We start from the raw sequence: 26,356 nt of genomic DNA on the forward strand, positions 1-26,356 counted from the left end.
TTAAATAAAGCAAAAATCTAATGGAGTAAAGGTAGTGGGAAAATTGTAATACGAGAATGAGTTACGACTCTTTTTGCACATAAGAGCACACAACTGACATAAGTGGACCTCAAGGGGGGAAATAAAAAGTAAGACAAATGCAGGATATGAGCCCTTTAAGTTTTAAAATGTTTCATCAAAATATTTGTTTATGGATCATTTCAACGTTTAAGTTGTTTAAGTCGTTTAACTTCTTGTTATAAAGTATTATAACGTTGTGAAATCAGGTATTCACACAGTCTGAGGAGTTTACCTTGTTGTGGTAAAGACGGCTTCACACAAGCGAGGATATTCTGACGATATTTTGTGTTATCATGAAATTACATCACAAATATACTGTGGACATTGTCAATACTCATATTAAAGATGTAGTGCAATTTACCTGTGGTAAAAATAGCATTTGCCAGTTTCAAACATCCTTTGAACAAAGCATAAATCTAATGGAGTAAAGGAAGTGGGAAAATTGTAATGCAAGAATGAGTTATGACTCTTTTTGCACATAACTGACATAAGTACACAACTGACATAAGTGGACCCCAGGGGGGAAATAAAAAGTAAGACAAATGCAGGATATGAGCCCTTTAAGCTTTTAAATGTTTCATCAAAATAGTTGATGGATCATTTCAATGTTTAAGTCGTTTAACTTCTTGTTATAAAGTATTTTAACGTTGTGAAATCAGGTATTCACACAATCTGAGGAGTTTACCTTGTTATGGTAAAGACAGCTTCACACAAGCGAGGATATTCTGACGATATTAGTACACATGTAGTGCAATTTACCTGTGGTAAAAATGGCATTTCCCAGTTTCAAACATCCCTTGAATAAAGCATAAATCTAATGGAGTAAGGGAAGTGGGAAAATTGTAATACGAGAATGAGTTACGACTCATTTTCACATAAGAGCACTGACATAACTGACATAAGTGGACCTCAGGGGGGAAATAAAAAGTAAGGAAAATGGAGATATGAGCCCTTTAAATTTTAAAATGTTTCTCCAAAATAGTAGTTTATGGATCGTTTCAGATTTTGTTATAAGTCGTTTAACTTCTTGTTAAAAGGAATTTTAATGTTGTGAAATCAGGTATTCACACAATCTAAAGAGTTTACCTTGTTGTGGTAAAGACGGCTTCACACAAGCGAGGATATTCTGACAAAATTTTTGCGTTATCATGAAATTACATCACGAATATACTGTGGACATTGTCAATACTCATATTACTGACATAGTACATGTGGTTAAAATAGCATTTCCCAGTTTCCAACATCACTTAAATAAAGCAAAAATCTAATGGAGTAAAGGTAGTGGGAAAATTGTAATACGAGAATGAGTTACGACTCTTTTTGCACATAAGAGCACACAACTGACATAAGTGGACCTCAAGGGGGGAAATAAAAAGTAAGACAAATGCAGGATATGAGCCCTTTAAGTTTTAAAATGTTTCATCAAAATATTTGTTTATGGATCATTTCAACGTTTAAGTTGTTTAAGTCGTTTAACTTCTTGTTATAAAGTATTATAACGTTGTGAAATCAGGTATTCACACAGTCTGAGGAGTTTACCTTGTTGTGGTAAAGACGGCTTCACACAAGCGAGGATATTCTGACGATATTTTGTGTTATCATGAAATTACATCACAAATATACTGTGGACATTGTCAATACTCATATTAAAGATGTAGTGCAATTTACCTGTGGTAAAAATAGCATTTGCCAGTTTCAAACATCCTTTGAACAAAGCATAAATCTAATGGAGTAAAGGAAGTGGGAAAATTGTAATGCAAGAATGAGTTATGACTCTTTTTGCACATAACTGACATAAGTACACAACTGACATAAGTGGACCCCAGGGGGGAAATAAAAAGTAAGACAAATGCAGGATATGAGCCCTTTAAGCTTTTAAATGTTTCATCAAAATAGTTGATGGATCATTTCAATGTTTAAGTCGTTTAACTTCTTGTTATAAAGTATTTTAACGTTGTGAAATCAGGTATTCACACAATCTGAGGAGTTTACCTTGTTATGGTAAAGACAGCTTCACACAAGCGAGGATATTCTGACGATATTAGTACACATGTAGTGCAATTTACCTGTGGTAAAAATGGCATTTCCCAGTTTCAAACATCCCTTGAATAAAGCATAAATCTAATGGAATAAGGGAAGTAGGGAAAATTGTAATACGAGAATGAGTTACGACTCATTTTCACATAAGAGCACTGACATAACTGACATAAGTGGACCTCAGGGGGGAAATAAAAAGTAAGGAAAATGGAGATATGAGCCCTTTAAATTTTAAAATGTTTCTCCAAAATAGTAGTTTATGGATCGTTTCAGATTTTGTTATAAGTCGTTTAACTTCTTGTTATAAAGTATTTTAACGTTGTGAAATCAGGTATTCACACAATCTAAAGAGTTTACCTTGTTGTGGTAAAGACGGCTTCACACAAGCGAGGATATTCTGATGAAATTTTTGCGTTATCATGAAATTACATCACGAATATACTGTGGACATTGTCAATACTCATATTACTGACATAGTACATGTGGTAAAAATGGCATTTCCCAGTTTCCAACATCACTTAAATAAAGCATAAATCTAATGGAGAAAAGAAAGTGGGAAAATTGTAATACGAGAATGAGTTACGACTCTTTTTCACATAAGAGCACTGACATAACTGACATAAGTGGACATCAGGGGGGGAAATAAAATGTAAGACAAATGGAGATATGAGCCCTTTAAGTTGGCAGTTGTTCTTCAGGCTATGTGTGACTTTACTGCCGAATTTAGCACCGTCTTCATCAGGTGCCCTGAAGTAAAGCCAGCACTTCAACGCTTTACTCGTTTTTATTCATCTGTGTCGTGTGTTCCTGGCTTCTCTCTCCACTCAGACTGCAGCAGCCGCTCTCCCGTTTTCTCCGCTGCTCTTTTTATAGTTGGAGACTCCAAAAGAATCCCGGCTCTCGCTTTCATGTGCCGCTTTTGGACCAATGAAACGGAGCGAAGCTGCGAGGCGTCACTCACTCCTTCAATCCCCACCCGTATTCCGACAAGCCCAGCATTCCTGGCATGGGATTGGGTACTACTGTCCTGCCCCCTGCGTTGTGATTGGCTAAGCGGCCTCGCTGTGGGTTGAGCCATTAGCCAATCCTGTCGCCGGGGGGCGGGGTCAGTGCGGAATACGGGTGGGGATAGAGGACTGGAGGGAGCGGAGCTGAAGGGGGATCAAAGCTGAGCTCCGTCTCTGTTGGATTTACGGTTCGCGGTTCTGTGCGGACACTTGCTGTGTGTGGAGGAAGAGAATAACCCCGTTCGTTTCTGGATTATACTCATTTCTGATGTTTTGCTATTCCACCCCGATGAGGAGAAATGGGTAAACTTCACTCGAAGCATGGTAAGGCTTTCCTCTTTCATCTCTCAACGTTGTTGATTTGTGAAGCTGTAGTTATCTAGTTCCCTGGACTAACCCGTGTGACCGTGTCTTCTTTCCCCTGTGAACTGTCCCGGGAAGCTGCGATTTGTAAACCACGGGAAAGCCCTGAAGGTGAGTTCAGCATTTTGGTGGTGGTTTATTTGCTGTGAGAGAAAGAAACTAATAGAAAATAACAGAAAAGAAAAGAGGTGTCGCTGGTTGTTGCTGGAGTAGCCAGTAGCCACATTTCTATCCAGCCATGCGTCCAGACACCCAACTCTTCTGTGGCCAAGGCTAAACGACCACGAAAGACATAACGAAAGGCATAACGTACACTATCACAAAAAAAAAGAAGAAGACAGCGCAAACTTCAGTGTCCTTTGCTGTTTTGTTTGTTTCAGGCGACAGTTTTGTAGTTAACGCCTGCTTGGCGAGAAGAGGACTCGACGACTGGCTCGTTAAACAGAAGTATTACTGCACTGGCTCTCGCCTTGAGCAACCGGACTGCCACCAAAAGAGTACCTGCGGACTGTCTGCAAGGGTGAGTCCGACTGTTTTGACGGCATTTATGTGCTGCTGGCTCGTTTCACGGTGTGCGTTTTTACCTCAAAGGCGCGAAAAACGCGAGCTGTGCTACTTTAGAAGCTCGCTTCACGTTAGAGCTTCAGGACCGCTGCTCTCACGCGCGTTGCCTCGCGCTCCGGGCTCCGTCGGTCTCTTCGGGAAAGTGTCTCCAAAATAGTCGTTTAAACGTTTGAGACGTTCAACTTTCTGCTAGAAAGCGTTAAAACGTTGTGAAATCATCTATTTACCGCGTTGTGGTAGATACGACTTCTGACGACATTTTAGCGTTCTCGTAAATTACGTCACGAGTGTATCGTGGATATCGTCATAACTCATGTTACTGACGTAGTGCATGTTTTATTCCAACTAGCACAAAATCTGACTCGTTAAACTGATATATAGTGCAACCTATAGTAACATTAAATGTAGAATTTTAATATTCAAGTCTTTGAGTATCGTAATATTAATATTAATATTATATATTTGCTCACCCCAACCCCACAGTAGAAATAATTCTAAGATGGAAACGTTTTGTAGTATATAAGAAGGTCCCTAGATCACTGAGGTGAGCTAGTGGAAGTGTTACTGTTTGTGCCCGTGATAATTCTTCCCAGCTTTTTGCCCTTTTGTGACCCCAAGCTCTTGGCTGAAGACCACCTCACTTTTCTTAATGGCCTTCTTACGCTTTGGACGTGAGCTTTGGCGTTGTGTTTTCCATAATGGAGAACAACAGTCAGCATACCGCGCCGGAGCCACAAGATTGGCTTTGTTTAGCGGTTGGAGTCTGACTACAAAAGGCAGAGCCGTTATCCTCGGCAGTGGATCGGAGAAGTTTTGCACACACGCTCGCCTGACACCCACTAATGAATGCTTTTAAAACGCCTGCCAGTTCTCTCTACAATTGCAAATGCTCCCTTTGAAGCCTGAGGTAGAGCGGTTTTTTTTTCATGTTTATTCCTGAGAAGGATGGAGGATGGGAGGGGAAACGTCTGGCTGGGAGTTTTCACAAAGGTCCAGAGTCTGTTTGCACCTGACAGGCAGTCATTTTGCTGAAAGGAAGGAGGCGAGGGTGGGAGGGGGACTTCATACAAAAGTTGGTGCATGCATTTCAACTTTTACACTACCACCGTGAAAGTGATTGGAAGTCTTCACCCTGCTCACAAGGAAAAGCTTCCAGTGGAGATGCCTGGAAATTCATGTTTTCACTTAGAAATGGCAAGATGGCATGGTTCTGTGCGAGCAACCGAGAAACAAGTGTGTCAGGGTTCAGAACAGATGCAGTCCTCTCTGTAGGTGATAGATCATGGCAGGCTTGAAAGCGTTGCGGCCTGACAGGCTGGTGACAGGGCTGCATTGTGAAACTGAGTTAGGGTGGGGTGGGGGGGAGGGTGGAGGGGGTTTGCAAGCCTGTCTGCGATTTGGCGTCCTGGTAAACACACAAGAACATTGTTGTTTGAGGAGGGCAGAAATGCTCTGGAAGCACTTCTGAGGGAGCGTAAGCCTCTTTCGGGTCGGGGGCCGCAGCGTCTCAAAAGAGTTTTTTGAGAGGCCTGGGGTGGAGTGTGGGGGATATCCAGCCGGCCACTCTAAAGGGCCCACTCAAAAAGCAGGAGACCCTGGCCATTTTGCAGGCTTCCTTTAAGCTGCATGAAAATGCAGATCTCTGCGTTTTTCTTGTCAGGAACCAGCGAAAGTTTGTGAGACTGTAGATCTTGGGTCGGCGCAGCATAGCCCACTGAAGTGTTTCCTTATCTGGGTGCGACCCTCCAATTAAACGTCACATGATAGCTACAGAGGGGTGTAAGGTTCTCTCGGTATTCACATAAACCACTGGGGAACGTGGACTGACCAGGGCTTTGTGACTTGACTGCTGTGGTTAGGATGGTCGTTCGGTGCCACTGGGGTTTATTTGGAGTGGCTTTGGCTGGTATGAAGAAGGAAAAACAGCCAGAAAATCATCAGGACAGCTCAGGAAGTTGGAGGAAAAAAAAAACATTGTAAGGAATGCTGGTATGTTGGTACAGCCAGAGCTGAAATACGGAGAGGAAAGTCCTTTGTCGTATTGTCATTCTTTTGGAGGTGTGTTTGATATAAAAGCCAAGGCGAGGGCAGCTGGAGTTGTAAACCAAAGGTGAAAAGTTTTAGAGGCCAGCTTTTATTACGTTCAGGGTGATTAGATAGTACTGGAGTGGTTTTGGAAATTGGATCATAGGGCTTTTTGCCATGAACACTGTTTCTATGAATATCAGGGGTAGTATTGGGTTGTTCTCCCTCTTATAACCAAAGAAAGGTGGAGGCAACGCCCTAGCAGCAAGCATGAGACAAGTAATAGTAGTGAAAGTGCTATAACATTCTAAAAACAGTGGCAAAATCATTGGTTCTTTCCTCCACAGGGTTGCAAGATTTGCCTTTTTCCCGCTAAACTGGGAGGTAATTTGAAAATGCCATCACTGGTGGAAATGACAAGGTACTTTCTAGACAAACATCAATTCCAAAAAAGCTAGATACTCTACTCTACTACTATTTCTGACAGTAGAAAATGAAAATCAATGATCTTATGAGTTATTATTGATTCTAGTGTTGAATATCCGATACCTATAGGACGGATAAGAGCATATAGTGAGTCAGTTTGGCATTTTTGATGGCACGTCACTGAACACCAGCTTAAGGTCACATTCTGGCCTTTCTGCAATAGTCTTAAACTGGCTTCATTTTTTTTCACAATGCCAGTATGAGTATTTATAAGTGATAAGACCTGATAAAAGTTATTTTTTCTTTTGCTAGAAAGATTATAAGATTACTTTACATTTGGACACACATTGGGGGCTTCAGTTTCTGCTTCTGGTGGCCAGGTTTTAAGAAATGTTCAGACTGCCTGTCATAGCATCATTCAGTCATGTTGGCAGGCAAAAACACACAAGCAACATGAGATTTAGCTGAATAAATATATATATATATTTATTTAAAAACAGAAATGTCTCTCCCTTTGTTTTTGAAAATATTTCCGTCCAAAGAGAGGCGAAAATGCTTGCAATAGAATGCTAGTCCTGTGAGGGGTGGTAGTACCTCATAAAGAGCAACAGGAGGCCACAACACAGAAAAACATTTTGAACGGCTACTCTACCTAGCAGACAGTCTGTTTTTTGATTAGAAGATACATTTAGAACCTTTTTTTTAGAACCCCACCCCCCCAATGTTTAACCCAATTCACCATCATTAAAGTAGCCCAGGCAGTTTCTTTAGGCGTCCCAACGTATCAAAGCACACAAGCTATATAGAACCATTGGGTTGGACTCGGTGGAGCCCTCAGGGCAGTTTCAAGTGACCTGATTGGCTTCTTTCAGTGGAGGTTCTAATGAGAAGTTTGAGAACATTGGGAGAACATTGGACGAGCATTGCGGAACACGTGTGCGTTTGCCAGATGGTGTGAAGTGATTTGGCAAGGCTGTGTAAGGATCCCTGCTGAAAGACTTGGACTGTTTGAACAATTTGGACTCTGCAGAGCTGTGTATGTGTGTGTGTGTGTGTGTGTTTTAACATAAATAATTGAGTCCTGTGTGCCTAATGGTTTTCGCAGTGTTGTGCGAGAATGAACAAAATAGAGTGAGCCGTGTTTCTGACCATAAATATTTATTTGGACCTGTTTGCTTTGTTTTGATTTTAACAAAGCGTTTCTAAGATAACTTAATATTTCATTGCATGTTAAAGTCTGAGACAGTGCTTGCTGATGGCGCATGCTTTTTTGGGCTCCCTCTCAAGCTGTCAGTTTTTTTGGAACTCGTTTCTTTCAAAAAACGGCAAACAAGCATGTATTTCAAAGCGTTTTTTTATTGTTCCAAGATGACAACATTGAATCCAAGTGTCGAGTCTTGATTTTCAACACATTCCTGTGTTATTTGCACTTTCCGAAGTGGACTTTTTCTTGTTTTATTCTGTTTCTCATGTTGTGACTGATTTCATCTTCACGAGTTTATAGGAAACTATGAAGGTAATGACCACCCCTAATACTACCTGCTGTGAGGATTGTCAACCTTAGAATATGCTTTCCAGTCATTGATGCCCAATGTGTGATTATTGCCAATTACTCAACCCACTTGTTATTACTCTCCCCTATCACATGTAATGCTCCCGACAGTGGGAGAGTGAGGATTGGAAAATGCGCAACCAGCCACCGCCTTATCAAACTGCCGCAGATGCAACATTACTGGGCAACCAACATGTTTGAAGGAAAGCACCTGGTACCCAGCTCTAATGCATCAGCTGGCAGACGCTACACTAAAGTGTAGTAGGGAGTGAGAAAGAGTCATCTACCCCTCCGAAGAGAGCAAAGCCAGTTGTGCTCTTTCTGGCTCCGACTGCTGATGGAAGGCAGCATGATGCTGCAATCCTTGGGTAATAGTGACAGCACTCACCCAAAGCTTTTTGTTTGTTTGTGTTGTTTGCAGTAATTGTAAATATACTTGCTACAGAAAAACTAAACTTAACATGAAATTAATTTGGTACTTACGAGCTTACAAGCACAACACTCCTATAAATAAAGGTGCTACAACTGGACCTTTAAGTAATACTACAGAAGAAACCCTTGTTTTAAAGAAGCTGTGAGTTTAGAACCTTTACATTGACTTTAAAAATGTTTTTCACACACATCTCTTTTACAAAAATCTTTCAGGTTCTTTATAGAACCTAAATTCTATATTCTGTGGCATTCCTAAAAGAATCCTTAGAAGAATCTTTATATAGGGAAATCTTTATATAGAGTGTATAGGGAAAGAAGTGGACCAGCACTGGCTATGGGTCAGTTTGCATGTGTGTGTGTGTGTGTGTGTGTGTGTGTGTGTGTGCAATAAGAGCAGTGTGTGAGTGTGTGTGGCTGAAAAGGGGTGTTGTAAAATGTGGGTTATATGGGAAGGACAGTGGGGAGTCAGGGTCAGGAATCTGTTTGATGTTGAAGCCCACTATGGCTGGTGCTGAATAGCTCATGCATGGGGTGAAAGTGCCTTGAAACCCCCCCACCCTCCCTTACATAGACTGACCCTGTTTATACAGCAACACATATTCCATTAGTCTGCCAGAGACTTTTTCATACCCCGTACAAAACTGGCATGCAGGTAAACTGGCGTGCCGATCCTACCCCTACCAGAAACATAATATCTGATTTGTGTTCACACATAACAGGTATTTCCGGTTAACCATAGGGATAATGGAATCGTCATCGTTATATATACAGCTGATATTTCCGAACAGACAAGGCAATGTCCCACTACTGAAATAAGTGTTTTATCTGGTTGCGTTCACACTGCAAAGTGGCTCAAATCTGATTTACTGGTCAAATCAATTTTTTTTGGTCTGGTCGTTCACATTGTCTTCTTAACGTGGCTTAACTTGATGCTAGTCTAAGCAGATCACACTGCTGAACTGACTCACTTTCGTTCCACCTGGCATGTTCATCCAGCATACACAGCTGTCCTCTGTCGTTTCTTAAGATTAATGGACACCTTTCATGTGACGTCAAAATCAGCTGAGCGAATCGCTAACATTGCTTTTAAACCAAAGTTTGAGGACAAATATGTAACAAGTACAACAAAAGATTCAAAGTGTAACCATAGTAACAGGCATTGCCGTGAAAGGTGGCGAGAAATTGTGATTAATCTTGCATTTATTCATATCTATCTGTTCACACTGAGATCGGATTTCAGTGAACATATGAAATTGGTCCAGATGACATGTTGAAAATGTCACCAGGACCAGCTTACTTACCAAGGTAAGGAGAAATGGCTTTAAGGAGAGCTGTGGCGTTTAGGCAAGTTCAGCTAGTTTAGCCAAAAGCCTATAAGTCGGAATGCAAATGCAAACGACAAGCGTTTTTTGTCGTTGTTGATGTTGCTCAGACTTTCAGTTGAGCTCGCCAGTCAGTAAGTGTGTAGTAGACTCCCCAGTTATTTATATATGTGTGTGTGTGTGTGTGTGTGTGTGTGTGTGAGTGATTGACTACTCTGTGCTTGGCAGGCAGGTGAAGATCAGTGTTTTTATTGTGTGTTTGTTGATCTGGGGGGTCTACAGCTGCTCCTGCTGGTCTTAATGATGACATGGGATGCTGCCCTCTATGCCCCTGCCAGACCCCCTCAGTATCCAGCTCTGGATTCCAGTCTTGCTTCTTTGATGTTGTAATAATCCTTCCAGTTTTAGAGAAATGAAAGGAAACATGGCTAAATATGGAGAAATATCATATTAGGATTACATAGCTGCACATGGTGACTGTGGTATAGATTGTGTTTGTGGAAAATGTTAAAACACAGTATTGAAACAGAAATATGATACACTTAAATTGCGTTCCAGTGTTTTGGCTGGAATTAATGCCCATCCACAATTTCCATGAGTGCATCGATTGATCAAATCATGAGTTACAGCACATAATAAACTTTTGCGATTTCTTAAAGAGCTCAAGCAGGGTCCAAAAGTCTGAGACCTCTCAAAGTTGATCTTTTTTTGTCAAGTTAAATTAACTATATCATAGATATAGTTAAAAATCTGCACTATTTCTAGGTAAATATTCCAAATTAAGCACATTTAGCATGAGCTGCACTCTAAAAAGGAAGGTTCTTTAGGCCATTCCATAGCAGAACCCTGTTTAGTTTAATGAAGAACCATGCTTGTAATAGAGATGTGAGTGTGAAAGATTTTTACCAATTTAAATCTCTGTTCCTAATCCAAATCCATCCCTGGAAACTAGATTTGAAGATCTGGGCCATAGAAGAACCACGTTTGTTTCTTTAAGGAACCTTTAAGGAAGTTAAGGGAACAGTTAGTGTAACTAATTGGCCACGTATCACCACACCCACCAAGCATTACAAATTCCCTGACTGGAAACTAGATTCAAGGTCCACATTTAAAGACCTCTGTTCTCTGGCGTTGCTCAAAGAACCATTTGTAGCACCCTTATTTTAAAGAGTGTATGGTAGGAGTTTTTTCAGCATCTTCTTTCTTCTCAGAGATGGACTGTTCCTTCAAAGCTCTGCTCTGTTTTCCTTCTCTCTCTCCTTCTCTCTCTCTCTCAGTCTCTCCAGTCTCCAGTACACTTCTGTACTGCCACATAAGGAGGGAGAACAAAGGATAGAGACACAGTTATTCCTCCTCTCTCCCTCCTCCTCTCTCTCCTTTAGAGAGCGAGTGCTTTTGTCTGGGGGCTGACTGTTGCTTTTAGATGCGCGTTGTCTTTTTGTCGCACCGCTCTTCCTCGCTCTCTTCCTCTTTTTCTTTCCGTCCCCGTTCCCTTTCTGAAGCTGACGAAGTCTTGCGTGCACGCCTGCCCGCCCGCCCGCGCCGCCTCTTCATGGGTCGTTTTCGCGTCCCTTTCTTCTTCTCTTCTTTATATTACTTCTTACATATTTCCTCTACTTTCACACCCCTTCAAGGGATCTACCCACCAGCCCCTAGAAGAGAGAGAGAGCGTGTGTGTGTGCGTGTGTGTGTGCCATTCTTCCTCCCCGCTCCCCAGGGACCTGACTGTTGTTGTGTTTGAAGCCAGCTGAGAGATGGAGAGAGATGGGGAGAGTAGCTGTTGTTTTCCTTTTGTGAAAGAAGAGAAAGAAAGAGCCCCGGGGAGAAGACCGCCGGCACCCGGTTTGAGGTGGGGCCTTGGAAAAAGTTCCCATGAGAGGGTCAGGGGAGGGGAGGGGAGGTGAGGAGAGGAAAAGGAACTAGACAAGAAGAGAGGCTAAGCGAGGAGAGGACACGAGAGGACAGGGAAGGACAGAGCAGCTGAGATGGAAGATGCTCGCAAAAATAAAGGCTCCTAAATGGTTTTTAGTTTTTAGCTTTAGTTAATGTAGAACCTTTATGATAATTGGATAATTGGCTCGTTAAACTTTTAAAAAGGCTTTTTAGGCTCTCGCATCTCTTTTAATTAGAGATGGAAGGATTGATCGACTATGGAGTGGTTTCAGCTCAAATATGCAATTGCCTGATAATTTAGCCAATCCTGAGAGCTGCTTAGATCATATAAGGGTCCATCACTCAGCCCAGTACAGTGAGTATCAGCAGCAAACACCACTAACGACACTAAGCTATACACAGTGCAGTTCTGCATGTATAGGGAGTTCATGCTCACGCTCTCAGCTGGTGCTCCACATTTTAAATGTGGTTGATTCCAATGTTTCATGCTGAGAGCGAATGCAGAACAGTACAGAAACCCTGCACCATGATGCATTAACAACTTACCAAAGACAATTGGAGACTGGTGTCAGCCTGATCAACTTACCAAAGACAACTTACCAAAGAAAAGTCACTGATTGGTCCATCTCTACATTACAGGGAACCCTTTTTGGCATCTTTCTGTTAAGTGTTATTAGGGTTGTAAAGTGGGGCAACTTACCTTCCTGGCCTGTATTTAAATTAAGAAAATATATTACTGTATTATTTGACTTTACAACAAGTGCCTGAGGGTAGATTCGAATACATGAAGGATGTGATTCAGAAGGCAGAGTAACTATCGAAGAAGATCTAAGAACTACTCTAGCAATTAGCTAGAACCAAAAACAGAGAAAAGCTGTCTCTGTTTTCTGTGTCATTTTGGTCAATTCATCATGAAACGTTGACACAATGTGAAGGACAGCTGGTGTCAACCAAAAGTGGTTCAAGAAAGGACAACTGGTGAACTGGCGACAGGGTACCTAAGGGTCATTGATGTGATCCATGGATCCATGGAGGCTCCACGTCACAAGTTACAGGACTTAAAGGATCTGCTGCTAACACCTTGGTGCCCGAGACCACAGAACACCTTCAGAGGTCTTGTGGAGTCCATGCACATATATATATATATATATATATATATATATATATATATATATATATACACAGACACCAATATAGTTGGGACAGAAGGTGTAACGTCTGTCATTTGAAACCGCCCGCCCCCGAAGTTAGAGCACACATCTCCAGGCAGAGTAACTCTAGAACCAGGATTGGGAACCACTCCACTAGTGTAGGACTTGTGTGAATGAAGACAGCAAGTGGCTTTATTATTCTCTTCCATAGTGAGTGTGTTCTCGTATCTGTCATCGCCAGCCAGAGTGTTTCACTCTGTTGCTCTGTTTGTGACTGAATGTAGCACCACTGTGGTGACCAGATTAAATCTGACAACCTGACCCCGTCTCTTGTTAACCCTTAGAAGTTTCCTTAATGGACCAGTGCTGATATATTCGGATCTATTTCAGTTTTAATTGAAGCACTTCACTTTAGTTTGATCACGAGAACCTGCTTTTAGATGCCCATCTTCTCAAACACTCCGCTACCCCACTAAAAGAAACTCTGAGCTGACAACATGGCCTCACACACTGTGTGAGTGTGTGCTGTTTGAGGCTAGATCTGTGACCGGATCAGATAGGATTGATTTTTTTTTTCCTCTGATATTCCGATCTGGGATTTTCTGCAGACATCAGCCTGATATGATACGCCTGATATGACTGTTCTCTGACTGTGGATTTCTTTCATTATTTATGTTTGCCATGTTAAGTGTTTGCGTATCATACGGAACATGTCAGGAACGATTTGACCGTGTGTGTGTAAAAATAGTGGTCAGGAATGTGTGGCATGGGGGGGCCATGCAGGGGGCTACGGTGGTGCCTGGGAAATTGTTTGCACGAGAAAGGCAGAGACAGAAGGAGGTATACATCTGTGTTTGTGAAAGTGTGTCTGTGTGTGTGTGTGAGTGTGTGTTTGATAGAGAGTGTGTATGTGTGTGCGCCCTGACGCGTGCGTGTCATGCATAGAGGCTTCACTGTGCGGATGTGCTCAGGAGATCAAAGTGTGTGGTGGGAATGTGTACAGCAAGCCATGGGGATCAACAGCTGAGATGCAGACTGTGTTTCCACACACACACACACACACACACACACACACACTTACAGGGACAATCAAAGTCCCAGACCATTTCAGCGTTTCTCCAGCATTTTATGCCTCTTGAGTCTCAGCCATAACATTAAAACCTAATGCCTAATATTGCGTAGGTTCCCCTCGTGCCACCAACAGCTCTGTCCTGTTGAGGCATGGACTCCACAAGACATAGCGATCACTAACTTTATCATTACTTTTTGCTACAGAAGCTCCTCTGTGGAAGTGGACCACCTTAGGCTAGCTTTCGCTATGACCTGGACGTGACCCTGCTGCTGGTTCATCATTTGTCCTTCCTTGGACCACTTTTTACTGAGCACTGCATATCAGGAGCACAAAAGACCTACAAGACCTGCCTGAATTTTGGAGATGTTCTAGTCGTTCTAGTCGTTCTAGTCGTCTAGCCATCGCAAATTGGCTTCTGTTGCAGTTGCTCAGATGCCTACACTTACCCATTTTTCCTGCTTCCAACACATCAACTTCATAAACTGACTGTTTACTTGCTGCAAGCAGCACAGCTGCCATTGTGATGAGATCACCAGCGTTCTTCACTTTATGTATGTGGTTATAATGTTACGGCTGATCAGTGTATGTGTGTATATAACAGAAATTGTATTCAAGTTTTTAAAGGAACAGCCCACTAAAGTCAAAAACATAGTTTTCCTTGTGTTCCTGCTTTTTGCTTCATCCTGTGCCACCCAAAACACTTTACAGTGACTGACTTCCATTACCCGCTATCTAGATTAGCCTCATTGTCCCAGTGCAAAACTAAGGGAGCAAACTATAGACATCATGTATATCTTGAATGGGAAAACTATGGAAGTTTGATTACTCAAATGCCACATCCAGCTCATTTGAGTAATCAAACTTCCATAGTTTTCCCATTCAAGATATACATGATGTCTATAGTTTGCTCCCTTAGTTTTGCACTGGGACAATGAGGCTAATCTAGATAGCGGGTAATGGAAGTCAGTCACTGTAAACTATAGACATCATGTATATCTTGAATGGGAAAACTATGGAAGTTTGATTACTCAAATGAGCTGGATGTGGCATTTGAGGCTTCATCACTTCACAAAACAGTTACACAGCATTTAGCCCGATGCTGAGAGGCTTTATAACCCCTAATAACTAACGATCGCAGGGCGACCTTACCTACTTGGCAAACGAATCACGGCCCAGTTTTGGCTCACACTTACTACTTTCATCCAGCTCACATACTGCCATAGAATGATGTTAAGGACTTTCTGAGGACTGTCTGAATCCAGGTGCTGGAACACAGGTGGGCTAAAGTTGGACCGGTTTTGGCCCAAAATAGAAATGCTGGGCAAACATTTAACATGGTGGGCCAGAGTTCAAATGCTATGACAAACCTTAAAAATGTGTGAGGTGCTACAGCTGATAGCACGCTACCCAGAAAGCAGATGTTTCTAGGCCAAAAAAAGGTCCTAGACCTTGGCAATTTAAGTGTATTGTAGGTTAATACTAGCCTAGCTATAGCAGCCATACTTACATTTGATTATGGCATTTGGACTCTGGCCCACATGTGGTCCACATGCAGCCCATCATGTGAAATATTTGCACGGTATTTCCGGCACCCACATTTGTGTGTGGGCCAGATGAGAGATTGGACCATGACTCGTCTGGTATCTGGGCTGCTGTAATTGACCTGTAAGTGGATTTTTGGGCTGTATTTAGCCCAGAATTGTCTGCTGTCTGCTCCAGTACGCCTGGAACCTGTTCTATAGATCATACTGTGTTTACTATAAGAAGTGTGTCAGTAATAGGTGCACTTTCAAGTAGCTGCTGAGAAGACACTAATTAGAAGGGCTGTCTGGATACTTAAACATATAGGGCGAGTTTCCCAGACAGGGATTAAGATAACAGCTCAATTTAAAGCTCAGTAGTTTTTAGCTCAGTAGGAGAAACATTGATTGGGTCTGTACATATTGTAAGTCAGTAAAGGGGAGTCAAATCCACTGTCCTCCAGCAAGATGAAGCAGTGACCTCTGGTTCAGTTCGGACTTCCTTTCCCCCCTCCAGCCTCCCGTCCTTTTAACCTCATCAACAATAGAAATTCAGTTTTTTTTCTGGGCTGGTTTGTTTTAGGCTAGCACTGTTTAAATTATCTTAACATCAACAGGTGGGTTGACTATTCCGGGCAAGTCTCTGTGTGTATGTGTGTGTATATGCAGGATGCAGAAATAAACAGTCAGGGAGGGTTTCCCGGAAGCATCTTAGCACAAAGAAGATTGTTAAATGGTTGAGTGTGCATCAGGCCCGAATACTCTCTCTACCAGTGAAGATGATCTTGACACCTGATTCTTTTGGGACACTGAGCCCTGGTGTGTGATCATGTTAGTGCCAGGACATGGGGGCAGCCGGTTAGAAAATAGCAGTTGGTTTTATTGTCTTAGATTCAGACTTCCTTCTTTAGAAGTTTTTGAATGATGGGTAAAAAATGGACATTTGTATATCAGTGGTCTTTGAAACCAATTCAAGCGGCAATCATAGGGGTCCAAGCACTACTTGTAAATATGTTTTTTTTTATAATAGTTTTCTAATTTCTAATTTATCCTTGTCTAAAGTAAGCTTTCCTTCTTGGAATGATACCAGTCTTTTTTATTGCTCATGTGTTTTCATGTCTGATTACTGTTAGTGATTCCTGGAGTCTGGTCCCGTACGGTGTGAGACAAATGTCTCACTTGCCCTGTGCTGTGTGTACAATGGATGGATTCAGACCTTTATTAACTGTCAGTAGAACAGTTTTGACAGTCCCCTGTCAGCTGTCATGTTTGGGCTTCACTTTCATGTCAATGCAGTCGTCTAGCCTGTAGCCCTAACAGGTCAGAGACATCAGGCAACCCCACTGCAGCAAACCATTCATGGAGGAACATCGTGGCAAACCTGTCATTTCTTCCTCCTCTGCTTATCCTAAAGTTTCCATTGTCATTTTCCACATTCCATATATATATATATATGTCTGTCTTTAGCTGTGTGTGGACTGTTGTATGTGCACTCGTGTCTGCCTTTGTATGCATGTGTGCAACACTGCCGAACTGCCTCTAATCATTTTGCTTATTCATGATTTCTAATTTGAGACTGAATAACTGAATGCGTAACTGAAGAGTTCACTCCAGGTGCAGATCAGAACATGAGCTGCTGCAGACTGACCTGTAGAGGTTTAGACCATAGACTGGAGTCTTTTATCTCTGAGAAACACACACGTTTACTTTTTGACATCTTCCTTTTTGGACATTCAGCTAACTAAGAGAGAGATAGAGAACAAGGGAGATGGGCAGAAAGAGAACGAGCGCGCATTGGTTGCCTAAAGGAAGAGAAAGTGGAACAGAGTGCACAGACTCATTTTTGATACTTCAGAGCTTCTTTTCTCTTCTTGGGTCTGCTTTGATCTTCTCAGCACTTCTTTTCTCTGTTCTTCTCATCTCGCCTAGCCTCTTCTCTGCTCTTCTAGTCTCTTCTAGCCTCTTCTTAATCCTCCTGGCCTCTTCTGTGCTCTTCTTGAGTTGCCTCGCCTCTTCTCTGCTCTTCTAGCCTCTTCTTTGCTCTTCTCAATCCTCCTGGCCTCTTCTGTGCTCTTCTTGAGTTGCCTCGCCTCTTCTCTGCTCTTCTAGTCTCTTCTAGCCTCTTCTTTGCTCTTCTTAATCCTCCTGGCCTCTTCTGTGCTCTTCTTGAGTCGTCTCGCCTCTTCTCTGCTCTTCTAGCCTCTTCTTTGCTCTTCTCAATCCTCCTGGCCTCTTCTGTGCTCTTCTTGAGTCGTCTCGCCTCTTCTCTGCTCTTCTAGCCTCTTCTTTGCTCTTCTCAATCCTCCTGGCCTCTTCTGTGCTCTTCTTGAGTCTCGCCTCTTCTCTGCTCTTCTAGTCTCTTCTAGCCTCTTCTTTGCTCTTCTCATTCCTTCTAGCCTCTTCTCTGCTCTGATCATTCCTTCTAGCTTCTTCTCTGCTCTTCTTATTCCTCCTGGCAACTTCTCTGCTCTTCTCATTTATTTGCTCTTTTTTTCTCACCTATCTTTGCCTCTTGTCTGCTCTTCTCATCTCTTGTAGCCTCTTCTCTGCTCTTCCCGGCTCTGCTGTTCTCTTCCTTTCCATGATGTTCTTTTATCTGCTTTTCTTAACTGTTCTTTGCTCTTCTTTCATGCTTCTCTTCCCTTTTGTCCAGCTTTTCTCTGCTCTTCTTTTTCTGCTTTTCTCTTCTATCTTCTAATTTTCCTGTACTTTTTTCCTCTTCCCTGCTTTTCTCTGCACCTCACCTCTCCTAGCATCTTCTCTGCACTTCTCTTTTATCTGCTCTGCCCTGCTTTGCTGTTCTTCCCTGCTTTGCTGGTCTCTTCTTTTCTGTGTTGTTGTCTGCTCTTCAATGTTACTCTGCTCTTTGCTCTTCTGTTTTGTGCTTTTCACTTTTTTATTCAGCTTGTCTTCTCCTTTCTTGTGCTTTTCATTCTGCTTTTTTACTCCTCTTCTCCTTCTGTTATCTTCTCTGCTCTTCGCTGCTCTGTCAATCTCATCTGTATTTGTTTTCTTGACTCTTCTTGGCTCTTCTCCTTTGTGCTGTTCTTCTCTTCTCTCCTTGTTTCTTCTCTCTTCTCCACATCGCACCAGTATTTGTGGTTATGATGCAGTTAAATTTGACACACAGTGACCATTTGCTGCGTTCATCCCACTGTGTTCTACTGAATGTTGAGTCAGGTTTGAATAATTCAGTGCTTGTACTGAATGATTGAATGAGATGAATATTGGTGGTCATTGTGATTCTGCTGCTGCTGCTGCTGCTGGTTTGGGCAGTGCTTGCTGAAGCACAGAGGCTAAATGTTTGATGTGTTTTCGCTGTCATATTGTAGGTTGGGGAGTGTGTTTAGAGAGCCTTAGATGTTCCATCGTTCTGTTCCACTTTCTCTACAGGTCTTTGAGTCACTTTCACAGAGGCACAAGACCTCCCTCTGTCCCTCCTGAGATGTGGAGCAGCTATGTGTGTGGAGTGTTTGTGCCTGTCTGGGAGTGTTTGTGTTTGTGTGCCCAGAGTCAGGAAGGTTTGGTTAATTTTGGCAAGAGTGTGTGTGTATGTATTTGTATTTTTTTTTTTTTTTTTTGGGAAGTAGACGGGTGTGTCTCAGCTGAGTCTGGGTTTGTTAATGATGTGTGTGTATGTGTAAGAGATGGATCGTCCTCTTAAACCAGTACTACTGTTGTTCTTCACTTGTGCTTTAATGGATGGTTATGTCATTTATTAGCCCAGTATGAATATATTGTAGATATTGTAAGAATGTCTGAGTTTTAAAGGACCAACTGCATGTTTCATTATAAAAAGAGCAAAGGTCACAGTCATCCATGGCCAATCCAGATCTCTTTAAATGGGCTAGATGGCCCTCCCTCTTCTCTCTGCCAGTGCAGGCGTCTGTTAGCTGAATTGGCAGCTAGCGTTCTCCTCCAAGCGTGTTGAGCTGCATCAGTGGAGGTTTGGAAACAATTGGCTGGATTTATGGATTTATTACAGTTTTGAGGACAAAAAACCTTCCTGTGAAAGTTCTAGCTACTGTGTGGGAATTAGCCATGAAAAATGGCTTCTTGAGCACTTTTTTGTGCTTTATAGAAGCACTTTTTTTTTTAAATGGTTCTTTTTAAACCGTTAATGGAAGATTTGTGAGCATGCATTGTGTACCTCTAGCCTAGATTACAGCCGGCACACTGGAACACAGTTGACGTTTGTGAGTAGAAACCCCACAAGTGGGTGTAAACCATCCAAGGGAGAAGCAGCATTCATCAACCAACACCTTCATTGAAGGTACGAACCCATAAACCCTAGGAAAATACTGTTTAAGGACTACATGTGTAAATTACCCAACGACAGAATGTTACTGGTGAAAGAATCCCTGTACTGGCAGCGGCTGTTGTAGCCTAGTATGTTCCACACTACTTTTCCTATGGCAGAATAGGGTTTGATTCCCAGGCTGGGCAAGCTTAACATGCAGTACCACTAAAAGACCTTGGGCAACACTCACCTACGTTCACCTACCTGTGTAACATGAATAAGAGCACCAGCCAAACGCTGTAAATGTAAATATATCGTCCCGGTATTACTTTCTCTCTCGTGATCACATACACCACGTGAAGTTGTATTGGGCTAAGGAATCATAAACCCCTAAACAAATACACTTTAACACACACTTGTGATAACGTGGATTTGATAAGGGTGAAAGTGTATGGTTAAAAATTAAAAGTAATAAAGGCGTGTGTGTTGTGAAAGTGGCTGTAAAGTCATTACAGTGTTGAGGTAAGAGATACAAAGAGCGAGAGAGATGCTGAGAGTGTATGTGTGTGTATGTGCGTGTGTGTGTGTGTCAGTAGTAAGTATTGTGGGCAGCAGTATTGTGGAGGCTTTAGCTGGCTGGCTGCTTTGATGTGGATGAGGTAATGTGGAATGAAAGGCCTGCAGTGATGATCCGGTATAAGAGGCGGCTGCAGAGCTCTTACTATCACTGTCATAAAGGAGACATGTCCACATGTGAGGAGTGAGGTGTTTACTGAACACACAGTGAACACTTTGCTGTTTATGTCTCAGTCTTAAAGAGTAGATTCACCCTCATTATCAGCAGGTTGAACAGTTTGAGACAAAAAATGCACGTCAGATGGGTCAATTTCAACTTAGTGTGAGGCGTAGGCAGCGTAGAAAGCAGCCAGTCAGAGTCTACATAATAGACAGAAAAAGACCTCACAATTGTATTATTAACTGAGGTGGAGTTAAAGACTACAGACGCAGCAGAACTGAATTTTAAACCACTTGGGGGCGCTCTAGCCAGAGTTGGAACAGCAGAGTCGATTGTATTGGCATAAAATGTATACCACATGTAATGCTCCCGACACTGGTAGGGTGAGGACTGCCACCTGCCTCCTCTGGCACATGCACAACCAGCCGCCGCCTCTTTCCAAACTGCCGCCGACGCCACGTCACCGGGCTCGGAGGAAAGCACCAGGTACCCAGCTCTGATGCATTGGCTTGCAGACGGCTGATTGCAGGCAGTATGAGCCAGGATTTTAATCTTGGGTGGTTGTGGCAGTGCATTAGTCTGCAGTGAGCCCGTATATGCAGTATCCTTAGTAAATGTACAATATAGACCTATTAACATCTCAACAAACAGCTGTATCACTGGGGAAAGCAGAAACCACCTGCCTATCAGTGTGTGTGTGTGTGTGTGTGTGTCGTGTCCAGTGTAAAAGGACAAGTGTTATGCTGTGTCTGGTGTGAAATGGGACTGGGACTGTCTCTGTCTCTTTCTCAATCCCTCTTTCTACCTGTCTCTGTCTGTCTCTTTCTTTATCTGTCTGTCTCTCTGTCTGCCTCCATCACTTTCTGTCTCTACCTGTTTCTCTATATCTCTTTCTGTCTGTCTCTATTGTTCTCTGTCTTTATTTGTCCTATCTTGTCCGTCTTTCTATCTCTCTGTCCATCCTGTCTGTTCCTCTGTCTGTCTATCACTTTCTGTCTGTCTATCTCTTACTCACTTTGTGTGTCTCTCTCTGTCTCTGTCTCTTTCTATTTGTATTTCTACTCTACCTCTCTCCGTATCTCTCTCTGTTTGTCTTTCACACATTGTGTTAGTCTCAAACTGTCTCTCTCACTCACTCATCTGTCTCTCTCAGTTGTTCTGTGGTGGTTATGGATTTGGAAGCATGTTGTTCAGTATTTGGCAGTATGTTCAGCGTGTGTTTTTAAAATAGAAGCAGTGTGTGTCAGGTTAGGTATGAATATCTGACCCTGGTCTCAGCTCTGTTAAACGCGGTGCTTTGAAGAGGTGCTGGAAGGCAGCGCTTCAGCTTAGCACTTCTTCCCTTTTACATCATTAATGCCCATTAATCAATACTCCTCAAGCCCTTCTTTCTGCCAGGACTGTATAGTGATGTCATTATGGCGATATGAATTTAAGCAGTAGTGCAAGACTGTATACACTATATGGACAAAAATATTAGGACACCAATTGGATGGAGTACTATCATTTTAGAAGACAACTGCTTTGCCACTGCTCCGCAGGTCAATGCAATGCCTAATAGGTTCATGTCCTATTCTATTGGTAATACTTCTCTATCTTAGGGTCTAGACAAGCTGTGTGTTGTGCATTTGCACATCTGTGTCAGCAATGGCTACAACTTAAAGTAGTTGGATGCATTTATTAGATATCTCTCTCTCTCACTCTGGCTCTCTCCTGTGCGTATGCTCTCTCTCTCCCTGTCTGTCTCATCCTTGCTTGTGCTCTCTCTCTCTTTCCCAGCACCTGAATCGCAGTGCTGTCCCAGTCTGTGACTCTCGTACATATGCTCTCTCTCCCCCAGTCTGCCGCTCTCTCACGTATGCTCTTGCTCCCTCACACTTGTGCTTTCTTTCTCAGTCTGTCACTCTCATGCATGTGCCCTCTCTCCTAGTCTGCCACTCTCTCACGTGCTGTCTTTCTCTCATATGCTCTCTACCAGTCTGTCTGTCTCTCACATATGCTCTCTCTCTCTGTCCGTCTGCCTCTTTTACTCTGTTCTCTCTCTCTCTTTCTTTCAAATGCACTCACTCTCTGTGTTGTGCCTTCTATATGCCCGTCTGTCTGCTTTCAGAGTCAAGGGTTAGGATCGAGGTGGTATCAATCAGGCCTGATCTAGTCAGGCCCTGAATTGTCGCTATGCGTCATTTTCGGAATTCATTTCAGTTCAAGTCTCAGCAGACCTATGAAGATCCGAGCAATCTGTGAAAGCTCTCAGAATGTCAGCTCCTTCCCAAGATTGTGTGTGTGTGGTCAGACGGCCTTTGTCACTTGAAGACTTTTCTTGGCACAGTAACCTCCGCCCTCTTAAACCAAGTGTACGTAGGTTTCGCATGGAAAAATCTTTTCAGAATGTTTCATATTTTCATGTCATTTATTTGTGGCGTGTTCGGTGTGGAACTGTCTTTATTTAGTGAAAGCGAGTTTGTATGTATGTTTTTGTGTGTGAGGAAGAGAGATTAGTGCAGATGTGTGTGTGTGTGCGCTTGTGTGTGCGCAAGGGTTGTCTCGTAGGCCGTACTAAATCTGCAGCGGAGTTGTGTGGAGGATTTAGCAGGCCGGACGCTTTGATGTGGATGAGGTAATGTGGAATGAAATGTTTGCAATGTTAATCTGGTACGAGCAACTGCTGTAGAAATGCTCGCTGGCATAAAAGTGGTGCTTTAGCTGTGCGAGTGTGTTTGAGGGTTCTGCGTACACTGGGTGAAGGACATAGATTACGCGAATATAGGCTGTGATTTGGGAATAGACCCATCCTTTTGCCAGTGTAAGCAGGATTAAGGTTCAGTTTAAGTAGGTTATTGAGGATGTGTGTAGTTTGTGTGTGTGTGTGTGATTTAAGACCAGGTTCTTTTTCTCCCCAGGCAATCTCGGTTTTCCTCACAAGGGAGTTGGGGAGGTGTGCACTTCTGTCTCTCGAGATTTGGTGGAGGTAACACTACACCTGTTAGCAAGATAACCTGGCCAGCATTTTTAAAGGGGGCTTTAGTTGGAGATCATGCCCTTCAATGCTTGTTGACTCCCTTTGTGGACCTCCCTGTTGTCTCAGGATGTCATTATTTGCTTCTTTCTGTATTGGCTTTCGCACTACAGATATGAACAGTCATATCAGAAAATGATGACCACCTACCTGATGGTGGAAATAACCACCCTTGGCTTGACTCTAGCGAGATGTGGAGGCATGGACTATATTAGATGGCATCAATGGCTCGTCGGGCGTCACTGTCGCTGAGTTTATTCCAAACCATGCTGCTATAGTGAAGTTGTTCTTTATGTTATGATAATTGGATCAACAGAAATGCTCCAGAATTGCTCGGAATAAAATTGTTCTGCATTGACTTCTACTGTAACGTTGCCATTTTGGAGATTTGCAGACTTAGTAGCCCTATAAGGAAATCAAAGTGTGTGCTGTGAGAATCCAAATGTGAGTTCCAGATGTGGGCATTTTAATGAATCAAGGTGCTCATTTTGCTGATGTTCTTTTAGGACAGCAGTGGCTTCCTCCTTGCACACCTCCCATTAAAAAAAATCAAATGTATGTGGTCTCTGTCTGATGGTAGATGCTTTACTTTGACTTTAGCGAAGGCAAGCGTTACCTGTAGGTCCCACGATGACATTTTAGTATTGTTGGAGACCTCTTTAAGCACCTTGCGGTTTGCTGTTGGGCTAAACTTGCTAGCCATGTCGACATCAGAGAGCCCTTTGGATCTGACCACAATGATCTCACTCACTTTACCAATCGAGAGCAATCCAAACTAAAAATACAACAGTTTTCAGGGGGTGTCCTAATTTTTTCACATGACTGTAACCACTGTACTAGTGTTCATAGAAGTCTCACACCCTCTCTTTCATTTCGAATGATCCCAGCTCCCTTTTCCCTCGCGCCCTTCTTTACTCCCCCCCCCCATCTTTCAACCTCTTAATTTCATGTTTGTGTCCCAGTGGCATCGCTGTAAATGCTGCCTTTTTCTTTCTTTTTCTCTTCCTCTTTCATCCCCCACTTTCGTCATTCCCTTAATGATCCTTTTAGCTCAGTGGCCTGGAGAGAGAGAGGGGGAGAGGAGAGAGAGAGAAAGAGAGAGAGTGAGTGCCTAAATGAGGTTCTTGCTGGGTTTTGATGAAGCTTCAGTACTGCGGCCTAGCAGAGAGCTGGCGAGAACTCCTGTATGTGTGTGTGTGTGTGTGTGTGTGTGTGTGTCTGGCCTAGGATAATGCCGAGCTGTCATTGGCTGTGTAAATCGACCGTCAGGGTGTGCGGTTTGGCAGGAGGACAAACAGCGGTATTGGACGCAAACGCGCACATACACAAATGCATGTGTGCACTCTCACACACAGACACACACACACGCACTTGCTATAGTGACAAGCATGCACACGCGCACCCCCCCAACACACGCATGCTCATGCCTGCTCGTCCGTCGGCTCTGGAATTCTTCGCTCGCTTTTTTCCGCGGTGCTAACATCTTAATGTGCCAGATACCAGGGGGCTGTATCACTCACACGCACACATGCACACACACACTTGGCACTGTCTTTGCATGTGTTGCCAGGTCAGAGCTGGCAAGACCTCATAAGTGTCTCACAGTGCCAATTTCAAGTCAAAGAGAAAGATGTACTCATCATCACTCTTGCTCACTCTTAGCCCTATTCTTGTTCTCCTGGATTTATCCTTTGTACCTCTCAAGCCGTTTGCTCTGCTATTGGTAAGCGTTTGATTAGGGGTACAGCGGCGCCTGATGCCGATCTTGTTTGTGTGTTTGAGTGTGTGTGCTGATGTGGCTATATCACTAGATGCAAACAAGGACTACGACCCTGCCCACGTGTATCCGGGCATGAGTTAAAAACACAGGCTTTTTCTCTCCATCTCCAACAGCATCTCTAAAAATACGTCCGAAAATATATTTTTCTACACAAGAAAACTAATCCTGCCAGCCCAGCAGGGGGCGGTATCACCTCCCTACAAAGTTTGACATCAAATTCATCAAAAAGGAAGTGTAACAGGCAAAATAGACCAAAATGCAAAACGTGAAAACCCAGGTTCATCTGTTTATTGCTTTTCCTTATTTTCCTTGAATACAAACACTCCAGCAGTTTCGTCTGGAGTCACCTCGCCGGGCAGGAACACCTGTAAGCAAGGAGCCATTCTCATAGGATAACGTTTTTAGCCATGCAGGCAATATGTTTAAGCAGTCACATGACAAAATAAACAAATCATGCAACCAGAGGTCTATTCTCTGGACCGCTCCAGGGCCAAATGCAAAGAACTCTCAGAGCGAATGCTAACAGGTTCGGAAAAAAAGGGGGGGACGAAAAAGAAGGGTTTTTATAGATTTTTTATCCAAATCTGAGTGGAGGACATTCTGTCATAGTGTAACAAAACTCATGCACTCATGTTAACTCCTTAAAGCAGGTCTAGAGGTGTATTATTCATTGACTACAGGGACGTCTGCACAAAATGGTGGGGCTATTCTTTGGTAATAGTTTGTAAGGGGTTAATGTCATGATGGAATTTTAGGTATTGTTTAGGTAAATATAAAATGTCCAATGACCAAATATTTCAATATTTTATTATTTATTTAAAATAAAAAATAGACAGGTTTTCATGGGGTAGCCTTACAATGACAAAGTCTTTTTTTAATGGCTGCATATAATATGTAAGCTGCTTACATATTCGTACTAACGTCCTTGGCAACATCACTCCTTCGATTGATCATGGGTTTAAATCAGAAGACTTCTGTCTGTTTATAGACTCACTTCTTCATCTTTATTCCTATTGTTTTGCCGTTTGGTGTCAACCCCTGTCAAAGAGGACTGACAGACATCATTTAATACATATAAATATGGACATTATGGAATGCTATACTGATAATATGATATATTAAGTAACATGGATGCACTAAGGGAAGAAGGCAAGCCAGCA

The 26,356-nt window shown here is 42.7% G+C and overlaps 1 protein-coding gene across 3 annotated transcripts in view; it reads left to right on the plus strand.

The window, feature by feature from the left end:
* Window positions 1-3,249: 3,249 nt before the first annotated feature.
* The window catches only part of nkd1 (NKD inhibitor of WNT signaling pathway 1), a 44,359-nt gene continuing 21,252 nt past the window's right edge, over window positions 3,250-26,356 (plus strand). The window contains exons 1-3 of one of the 3 annotated variants that reach the window (XM_072671218.1): window positions 3,250-3,428; window positions 3,546-3,578; window positions 3,848-3,987. In XM_072671218.1, coding sequence (XP_072527319.1) covers window positions 3,404-3,428; window positions 3,546-3,578; window positions 3,848-3,987 — 198 coding nt within the window. In that variant the 5' untranslated portion in view covers window positions 3,250-3,403. Of the gene's footprint in view, window positions 3,429-3,545; window positions 3,579-3,847; window positions 3,988-18,548; window positions 18,605-26,356 lie in introns of those variants that run through there. The other 2 variants (XM_072671219.1, XM_072671220.1) reach the window with 2 other exon arrangements.

The sequence above is a fragment of the Salminus brasiliensis genome, chromosome 25 (genome assembly GCF_030463535.1).
Source record: "Salminus brasiliensis chromosome 25, fSalBra1.hap2, whole genome shotgun sequence".
Taxonomy (NCBI): domain Eukaryota; kingdom Metazoa; phylum Chordata; class Actinopteri; order Characiformes; family Bryconidae; genus Salminus; species Salminus brasiliensis.